At 40.5% G+C, this 9,920-nt stretch overlaps 1 protein-coding gene across 2 annotated transcripts; it reads right to left on the reverse strand.

Moving 5' to 3' along the window:
• Positions 1–4,220: 4,220 nt before the first annotated feature.
• On the reverse strand, positions 4,221–9,586 carry twf2 (twinfilin actin binding protein 2). Of its 2 annotated transcripts, XM_005724579.1 has the most exons (9): positions 9,242–9,586; positions 7,138–7,316; positions 6,472–6,567; positions 6,280–6,384; positions 6,127–6,141; positions 5,826–5,951; positions 5,586–5,736; positions 5,191–5,312; positions 4,221–4,798 (listed from the first exon to the last, which is right to left on the reverse strand). In XM_005724579.1, the coding sequence occupies exons 1-9, from the start codon at positions 9,336–9,338 to the stop codon at positions 4,631–4,633; spliced, it is 1,059 nt and encodes a 352-aa protein (XP_005724636.1). In that variant the 5' UTR covers positions 9,339–9,586; the 3' UTR covers positions 4,221–4,630. The 2 variants fall into 2 exon arrangements, with proteins under 2 accessions (XP_005724636.1, XP_005724638.1); XM_005724581.2 differs by lacking the exon at positions 6,127–6,141.
• Between the last annotated feature and the right edge of the window lie 334 nt (positions 9,587–9,920).

A 9,920-nucleotide genomic window follows, 5' to 3' on the forward strand; every position in this document is an offset into this window, starting at 1 on the left:
TTATTTGAGCTCTCCTGGTATTTATTTTCCCGGGAATGTATCTAAGAGATCCCTGCATCGGCCTGCAGCTTACACTCCAATGCATGTAGGTGTTGATATCTTGTTTCATTTACGAGAATATGGCCAAATAAGGGCTGTTTAAGGATGATTTCTGACGCTGGGTTTTTGCGTATTGTTGTAAAATCTGTGGCATATCCTGTCCGGCTTTTTAAAATATTTATTCCAATAATACTAAGAGCCATCGCTCAGACATATGTGGTAGTTTGGAAGCAGAGTAATATGTGAAATATGCTGCGTCATAATCATAACCATACCCAGGAGAGCGCGCTGATCCTGAAGCGTCTTCTCAGAAATCCTGAAATGAGCTTCTTTCTAAGAAGTTCTGTGGACTTTATCTGTCCCTGCTGGGTGAGGTTGAACAAATACCTTTTGAGGCCTTAGGCAAAAAAGCACATCTACATTTTTCAAATATGATTGCAGTAGCATAATTTTTTTATGCTACTGCAATCATATTTTACATACATATCATGGAAACAGAAAGTCTACAGATGTAATCATTGCTATAGTAAAAAGAAACCAGCAGCAGGCAGGTTAAGGCAGTCACATGCAGTTCATTAAAGCACACAGACACAAGAAACTAGATTTAAAGAAATTACATTCCTCATAAATCACTTTGTTTGAACGCCTGTTTATAAATGGTCTGTAATTTATAGCAATCCCCTTCTGCATGATAAAAACAGGCAGGTTTGTTAGACAGACGTTCGAAAAGCATTCATTCCTTCTTTTGCTTTTCTCTCTTTTTTTTTAAAATTGCAGCAGATAATTTCATAAGTTTGTGTGAGCAGGTTTGAGAAGGTCATAACACGGTGCTAAAATGTAAGAGGGAACAGCTGTGTGTGTGTGTGTGGGTGTGTGTGTGTGTGTGTGTGTGTGTGTGTGTGTGTGTGTGTGGTTTTATGAAGCAGGCAAACAGTTTTAGTGAAAATGTCAAGATGAAGAAGTGCAGATGTTCTAATTGAGATTCTTTTTTCTTTTTTAATTGCAGTGTAATTTTATAGTTGTTGCTTTTGAAAAGGCCACTGCAGTCACGGCACAAGTTTCTAGAAAGCCGGAAGCATGAAGATAAAGAGAAAGGCTGTGTGTGTGCGCGTGTGAGAGAGAGTGCGTGCGTGCGCGCGCGCGCGAGCTTCCTGTGTACGTGGAGTGCAGTTATTTTCTTGATCCGTGGACTAATTGTTTTTTTCAGTGTTAAAATGCCGTTGTTGGGGAGGGGGTTGTGTGTGTGCAAAAATTCCTGTTACTACCGTGGAAGACAAAAGAAATCTCAAGTAAAGAAACATCTGAAAGTCTAAAAACAGAAAATGTGGTTTTAGCTTTAAAGAACTTAAAATTACACTTCAGCTGTCAAAATACTTGCTAAATCATGTTCTAACCATCAACATCCGCTTTAGTGTAGACTTGAGGGCAGCATTTGTGGATTGCACTTCCCCATTTACTTGCACTTTTGCGCTCATTAATGCCGAGACACTAGTGCGCATAGTTTATGTGTTTGCCTGTTTTTGGATTAAGTCCTAAAAGAAAAAGCAGAAGGGATTCATACGTCTTTTTATGCTTCTTTTCAGTTGCACTACACTAAGTTGATAATAAAATATTTCAAAGTTACAGTCCTCTTTATCTTCAAGCTTCTCGAAGTCAGATGGGTTCACGTGTTGTTTCGGCCTATCCGAGAATATTATTGCACATCTTCTGTAACACCGCACCTACGCCTACTAAAAATCTCTTTTATTTGTTTATTTTAAACAGAAATTACTTATTTTCTTTCCAATGTTTTTTAAAAAATAAAGACAAAACACATGCATGTGTTTCTTAATGCCCCAGCCTTTGTTTGGCACGTTTGTCATATATTACCCTTTTTATACTGCAATAAAATTAATAGTCTGCCAGTAAGCATCAATAAATCTGATAGTAGGGCTACACTGCCTAATAAATCAGCTCTGTGTACTCGTTTTCTGTGCTGTGCAGTATTGCCATAAATTTGCATTGCCACCTGTTCACAAATGTATTCATTTTAAGAATTTCCAGCTGGAAATGACCTCTTAATTTTCACATTTTAGGACAAACGTGCTTATCAGCAATAGTTCCAAAACCAACGCCCTAGCCAATCGCATATGTGCGTATGGAATATAATTTTCCTGTTTGAGCAAAGCTCAGGTCCTTAATGTGAAGTAATATCAGGCCATAAAAATGTTATCTGACTACACACATTGTCACAATGCACAAGCACTGAAATGTGCTTGATGTGGAAAATATCCCAGTGACCTTTATAGTATCCTATCCTCATGAAACCCCAGCTCTGGTTTGGTTTGCATTTTCAATATATCCCAGCTATTTGGGTTATAAAAAAAGAAAAAAACCTAAGCATCATTATTTTTGAAAGTATGTCCTCGTAATTAAGTCAGCACCATTTAACTAAGTTTAAAAGGCTTTATTGAGCAGAATGAAGTGTAAGGTGCGAAAAGCCTGCATTTAATGCCTCCATATGACGATGAAGGATCTCAGGAGCATACATGACTCATGCAGGTGTGTAAAAGCCAGATTTTTCAGTGTAGTTTGTTAAAGTTGAGCTCCTTTTTCTTCCACATTCAGTTCCATTAAACATGATTGTCTAGTCTTGCATTCTGAAAAGAAAACGGATAACTTCCCTCATTTCTTAAATTTTCACAGTTATTGAATGATTTATTCATCGCATAATCCTGTCAGCTCTAATTGTAAAACATCTTTTCACAAAAAACATAAAACTTCACAAAATAAAGATTTTCACCAAAAAAACATGTAAGTTCCTTACATGTTTTTTTGGTGAAAATCTTTATTTTTAAAAGAACTACGACTGCCACGTAAGTGCAATCAAATAACAGCACTGTATTCCCCCTCTGGGATGTGGTGGGCTAAATGTTGAAAATACCTAAACTTTGTACTGCAGTCCATTGTTTGAGTAAATGTACTTGATTATACTTCCACCACTATACCCAGAACTTGCGATGATTTAGTAGTTGAGAGATGTCTCGGAAACAATGAATAACTGTTGTCCTGCGCTCAACTGAAGAAAAGAAGGCTCAAAAGGATTCTGAGAAAAGCTTTGCCTGGAATCAGCAACATAAATTCATCCGTGCTGCGTTGGGAGAAAAAAAAAACCTTGAGCATCCACATTTGTTCAGAGAAACAGTCCTGAAAAGAACTGCTGGCAGGCACTGACTAGAGAAATTGTTTGCTTTTTTTTTTTAACTGTTTGATTTAGTAGATTTAACTGACCAAAGCTGTGGCATTATTTTTGTGGATTTTTCTTTCTTTCTCCAAATAAATGTGATAATGTGTTACACTGGAGAAAACACAAGGCTGGCTTCATTAAAACTAAATCATGTCCATGAATATGCTGATGCAATGTTTAAAAGACATTAGCAGTGCTTTGGTGTAGGTAAGTTGGATGGCAGTGAGAGGTTGATCGGTCAGTCCGCCCACTGCTTCAATCCAGGCTGAAGAACCTTAACGTCTGCTGGACTTTTTCCTCCTGCGACACCACGACGCTGGCTTTTGGGAATTTGTCTAAAATGCGGGAACAGTTTGGAGTGCGGCAAGTCAGCGTTCCTTTAAGTATCTTTAGTCTCAAAGTTTTTTTATTGCTACAAAAACTAATGACATTTTCCTCAGCTGTAGTTAATTATTTGCAAGATTGCCCTAAATAAGCATTACACACACGCACCTGTTAAACAGCAGCACCCTTTGCTTGTAAGTCATGCTGATGCTCATAGTAGTGAAAGTATGATCAAAGGCACTACATCTACTCATTAGGGTAAATTCTGTTACTAGAAAACTTGACCTATATTAGAATAGCCATTCCACTCAGGAGTAACAATGTAACAATATAAACAATGTAGTAAATGGGATAAAGTAGCATTGTGTTTTGTGGAATCGTGTGGAAGACACAGCGGAAGAGGATTATGAAGAAACCGTTCACGGCGGGCCTTGGATGCAGATTTGTATGGTATGAATCCACAGGCCAGCGCTCAAGCTGAACTGATTTTTATCTAGTTAACGCGACACAGTGAGGTCTTTCAAAAGCCGGAGCTTGACTTCTCTTCAATGAAAAGTGCTGAGTGGAAATACCCTGAAGTGTAAACAATAGCACAGTATAAACAAAATTTTATTTTGAATTTCTTTTCATGTCACTTTTTTTTTCTCTTTTTAATTATGACTGTTCTTACAAACACAGTTGATACAAAACTTGTACTGGAGGCAAGATGACGTCTGAAACATTTCCCCATGCATTTCTAATTCAGTCCTTTTGTATCATATTGTAAACGGCAGAGTTATTTCATATTATTCAAGAACAGATTTGCTTTAAAAATAAAAATAAAATCACTATCTATCTTTCTGAATGCTCTTTGTCTGTAGTAAACTGATCCAGAGAGGCACAGTCAAGATAATTCATCAGAACATTTCCACTAAAAACACATTTTCTGTGTATCACAATTGTTTCAACGCACAGACGGTAGAGGAAAGGCATCACTGTGTCCTAATGAGGTGTTAATGGGTCTGGAGGAAGAGAGGAGAAGTCCAGGATCTGCAGACAGAACTAGCTGTCCTGCACGGCCTCTTCTGTCCCCTTAATAAGCCGCTTGTGTCCCCTTTTTCCTGCAGGGCCTCGGGGCTTAGCAAAAGCCTGTTTGTGGGTGTGCTGCTTAGGATGGACCTCATCGTACAGAAAGTCGGCCGTCAGTTCATCTCCGTCGTCGATCTCCAACTGCAAAAAATAGCCCCACCCCCCAAAAACGGGCTGTATTCAGAAGTTCATTAAAGATATTTCAGCTTGAAGTCTTAGAAATTCCATCAATATTGTAGTCAGGACTTCAGAGGCCCCAGAGGTGGTAAAGTCTTGTCATCTTAAAGAAAATTACTGCTTCAGTATACTTTATTTTTTAACAGTTATGAGATAATTCAGCTGAATAAATCCTAAATCCTGCATGTATGTGTACCAGTAAGATTTAAAATGAAGTAAACACGCTGCATCTAAAACCACCAGACTCAAAAACAATGATCACGATGACATGATCTTAGCAGTAGCTACAACCCATTATGAAACAATGTTATCTAATATACCAACCCACCAGACCCATATCTATCCATCTGTTATACCTTTTTAGCGATTTCCAAATGGTAATCTTTCTCCACTTCCTCTAATAGTCTGCTCTTGCAGCTGGAGTACAGCATCCGCTCCTTAATGCTGCAGCTGTAGCCTGGCATGGAATATATGAACACTGGAGACAGGGAAACATTATGAGAGTTAATAAATACACATTTAAGATTCATTAAAGTGTATACTTTAGCCTCCACAAATAGAATCGGTATTTGGTCGCACTGCTCACAGTCTTTGTACACAGTGTAGCTTTGTTTTAAATCGTAATATCAAAAGCTTTCAATAAATATCCACAATAAATGTGGTGTCAGTGCCAGTGAGTGTACACTGGCAGTGTCTTTCCACAGAAACAAAATGCAGGAGGATTATCAGAGTGCAAGGATCAGTATCATACCGACAGATTCCAGGTAGTCCCCTTCATGGGAGTGTTTGTAAAGGAAGAAGTGGTATCTGGGAGTGTCTCTGGGAACTCTGCAGGGCAAATCTCGAGTTTCTGTCGGGTTAGAGTGGACCAGCTCAATTGTCTCCTTCTCTACATCCAGCCTCTGAAACACAGCGAACAAATGCACGCTAAAAGACCACTCCTCATATTAGTTTTTAAGAAACTCTGAAATATGAGCTAAAGTTGGCTCACCAGCTGCACGTAGTTGATGCGTTTTTGGGCGAGCTGCTGTAGGGCTCTTTTGGCTGCATCCTGTAAGGGAAACGCGAGGCCCTGAAGAGTCTGGTGCTTACTCTCAACGCTGATCTCTGTCGTCACCTGCAGAGGGCAGCAAGCAGAGGGGCATCTGTGTTTTCAAGCTTCTGGAAAACAAAATTCTCAAAGTGTTCAATAGCAACACTTTCTGTGGCTGCAGGACTTTTGCAAAAAGGATAAGTTGGTATGACCACTGGATCACATTCATTCAGTATTACAGCAGAGTTCATCCACATACCTGTTTAACCCGGCCCTGAAAAGACAACCACAACAGTTATAAGTTCAATGTATGAAACAACCAGTCTGTAGCTCATGTTTCAGAAGAAGCAGCTCACATGCAAAGCTGTGTTGCAATAACGACAGTACGCCTGAAAGCTTGTTGACCTTTTACCTCTGTAATTTTGATCCTCTGGAGCTCCTGCTCAGCTAATGTGAGCGGGGCAGGACCTGAGCAGGATGACACGTGGTGCTGGTAGCCCAGCAAGCAGATGTCCTCCTAGTGTTGAAAGCACAACAAGCAAGTCTTTTACAGGAAGCTGCCAAAACATGTCATCGGAGAGGTATAAATTTAGCTGGTCCTCACTTCGGTTGTGCCAAATAGCTCGTATTTGATGTGGCCACCGCCAAACTCCTTCTTCACTGTGGCCCGCGTGGCAGCATATAACATCTTTTGTTTCACCTGCAGCCGTCAGAGAGGGAAATGAATGTGCCAGCTTTAAAATTCTGAAAGTGTGGAGTTTATGTTAAAGTGGTGGGCCCACATAAATAAGCAAGAATGATCACAGACAGTGCAGAGTTAGTTTAATGGAGATGAGGATCTATTCATTTATTGCTAGGATCTCCTAGCACTGAGATAGCCTTTCATAAATTAGGCCTTTTTTTTTTGTAAATAAAGTTTTTTAAAATTATTAAACTTAGCTGTGTTTCATGTTTAATAAAGGCCTAATAGTATGCTTCAAATGTCTATATGGAATTATTCAGGTCATTGGGGTTAATTTTTAGAGGTGGCGGAATAGATCCAAATATCAACAATATTGATACCAGTGCTGGTATTGATACTAGCATGATAGAATTGATGCATGGTATCGGATCAATATCAAAATTTAAGTTAAAAGGATGTTGTGACCTCTGCTTCAGTCTGTCACTACCCTCTACCCGGAGCCATACATCCTCTCATAAAAGCTCAGAAACTCTGTGTTCACGTGGCTTATTTTTTTGGCACAGAATAAAGAAAACTGGTATTTCTTACTGGAGACTGGTCTGGAGACCACGAAATAAAGACCCACTCGTAGCCCAGTGCATTCTGGGAGTCTAGGCGGTACAGGATGTAGCAGGGCTCCTGGTCATCGAGGAGAGGAAGCAGAAAGCGATCATAATCCTGGTCCCAGCTCTTCTCTGGCTCTCTGTAGGCCCCCAGCACCAGCTGCTCTGAAAATCCGACCACTACTCATCACATACCTCAGCACGGCCTTCACACAGCACATTCAGACGCTGTAGTCCACACTCACAGTAAATTTACACGAAGGATTCTTGTTTGTGATTATAAAGCACGAGGGTGAAGTTGACCTCACTTGTTGCTGGCTAATTATTCAGCAGCATGCTACAGCAGAAGGTGCCTCTCTATTTATAGTACATGAGAAACGTTACATCTGACCAAATGTGTACTCTTTCGCTACTTTCCAACATTTCTGAAACACAACTCATTTTCAGGTCTGTGTAACAATTGCTATAAAATTTCTTAGAGATGAATAGCTTCTTACATTTCCAATCACGTCTCTCTCATTTTCAAAGAGTTAGAGCGCTTTTTTTTTTTTATAAACAACTAAAGCATGTGAAGAAAGACAGAACTTAAACTGAAAAGATTAATGGTTTGGTCTGTAAAATTTCAGAAATGTGCTCTCTGAAGCCATCCACTATCATCAGAAAGAGAAAACCGTGAGAAACACGCTCATTATTTCCTTCCTAAGATGGTTAGAATGGTCATATTACAGAAAAGCAGCAATTTCCGATACAAAACTTGGATGTGGGAATAATGCGGACTAAATAACTTCATCCTATATAAAGCCACATGACTATTGTGATTCTGAGAGCCCCAACTGCTATGGAGAAAGAACGAGAAGAGCAACGGCGTGCTAAAAATATCTCTGGCTTCATTTCTGACTGACACAACGATAGCGGGTTAAATCTGTCCGTAGCAGTGACAAACACTCTGAAACGCACACATTAACCCAAAGTCTGATGTTTCTCAGGGGTGCAGGGGGATTTCCTGACTGTCTCTGGGGGCATGCTGCTATTCTGAGCTGTAAAGCATTCCAGCTCTGCACGCACATATTTTCCATCAGCCAGTCTCTCCCATCTCCCCAGATCCATATTAGTATAAAACTGCATTTAAACTATCCACTCGTAGGTGGAGGGCCTCGTCTTTTCTAGTCACTGGTTAGACTAACCAGTGACTAGTAAAAGGCCCAGAATGCATTCACCTTGAATCAAATTACAGCGTGGCATTGATCAGATACCAAAAACAAGGCGTAAACACATCATGAACATTTCTGTCTGCCTCCATAATCAGCCACCCGGACACCTATTGCCAAACTGACTGTTTCCACAAGCTGCTCAGCTGACACGCTGAGTGACTGCTGTCACACAGCAGCTGCCAACAGTCTGCTTTTCCTAGACGTCAGACACGGAGTGTTGCAATTCCCAACTTTGTTTTTTGCTTTCATCCACAGATGACTTGAAGATCTGAGAAACCATCATCAGCTATGAAAAACCCAGAAGGTTGTTAGGAACACATTTACTGCCGATTTCAGGGTAATTCTAAAAGTCCTGCTCAAATGTTTTCAGGCTCGTCGACCCTCCTGGCCTCTAAGAAAAAAAAGGGAGTCCTTTACAGGAAACAAAGTGTAGCTGTTCATAGATGATCAGGGAGATAACTTATTAGTGGTCAGTGGTCACAAACGGACGTCAATGATCTAGCCCTCTAGCAATAAGACAAATGATCAACTGCTTACATTTTTCTTTCCATGACTTTCTCCAACTAAAATCATCCTGTGCTTCATCTCAGTTTAGCTGGTTTTCAGACAAACCAGAGCAGCTAAAAGCATCACCTCAGGCTTCAGAATACTGCGATTTACATTTTTAAACATTAAATAGAACTAACAATTTGTTTATGAAAGAAGAAGAAATCTTAGTTGCGTCTGTAGCTCAGTTTCAAAGGAGACAGAAGAAGAGTTTTGGTGTGTTCAAAGAGACACAAAAACTAACACGATGCTTGGTTTAAAATGATAAAATGTCGGTCCTCTTGAGGTTTTTATTTTCGGCATCTCCATTCTACACTGTCCTTGGTCACTCACCGTCTTGGATGCGCACCTTGATGAGGCGCACTGTTCCACCTCTTGCCCTGGCCAAGAACTGCCTCAACTCTGGTGTCACCACAAGTGCAAGAAACATGGCGGGTCAGCTGTGTTTTTCTCCCGCCAGGGGCTGGCTGTAGGATGAAGACACAGAAGCAGGAGACAGAAGTGAAAGCTCCACAGGGCCAGGCTGAAATTATTCAAGTCCAACCAAAGTCCGGCGTGTACGCGTCCTTCGCTTGATCGATGAGTACGAGGACAGAGCTCCTGAAGAAGAGGATCACTGTGCGTCTGGGTTTGTTGAAAGTGTGCGACAGTATGAGAAGGGACATTGCTCAAGTAACTAGGACAGTATCATGTGCACAGAGAGAGAGAGAACCTGATCACCTCTCCTAAATTTAGCTCCCACTGAGTAGCTACGGCCTGTGAACAGCCCACCACACACCAAGACCAAGCAGTGGAGCAAGAGAGCATGACCTCCAGACCTGATTACCAACTTCTGAATGACTGAAGAAGTTATCTTTACAAAGAAAGAGGTAAATATTTACTGCTGCGGGCAAATTATCGGTCACAACGCAGGACTGTGTAGGATGCTGTTGTTTTACCATTAACACATGTGGGAGTGAACCACACCAATGCTATACCTATTACTAGAATTTAACACAAAAACAACAAAATA

Source organism: Pundamilia nyererei, unplaced genomic scaffold, assembly GCF_000239375.1.
Source record: "Pundamilia nyererei isolate P.nyererei 1_Seehausen unplaced genomic scaffold, PunNye1.0 scaffold00012, whole genome shotgun sequence".
Taxonomy (NCBI): domain Eukaryota; kingdom Metazoa; phylum Chordata; class Actinopteri; order Cichliformes; family Cichlidae; genus Pundamilia; species Pundamilia nyererei.

Excerpts from the sequence above, each read along its gene's own strand:
- twf2 (XM_005724579.1), bottom strand. The coding sequence starts at position 9,338 with ATGTTTCTTGCACTTGTGGTGACACCAGAGTTGAGGCAGTTCTTGGCC. Across the intron at positions 5,737-5,825 it reads GCATCAACTACGTGCAGCTG|AGGCTGGATGTAGAGAAGGA; the intron begins GTGAGCCAACTT and ends GCTGTGTTTCAG. Across the intron at positions 5,313-5,585 it reads GGACTACCTGGAATCTGTCG|TGTTCATATATTCCATGCCA; the intron begins GTATGATACTGA and ends CCCTGTCTCCAG.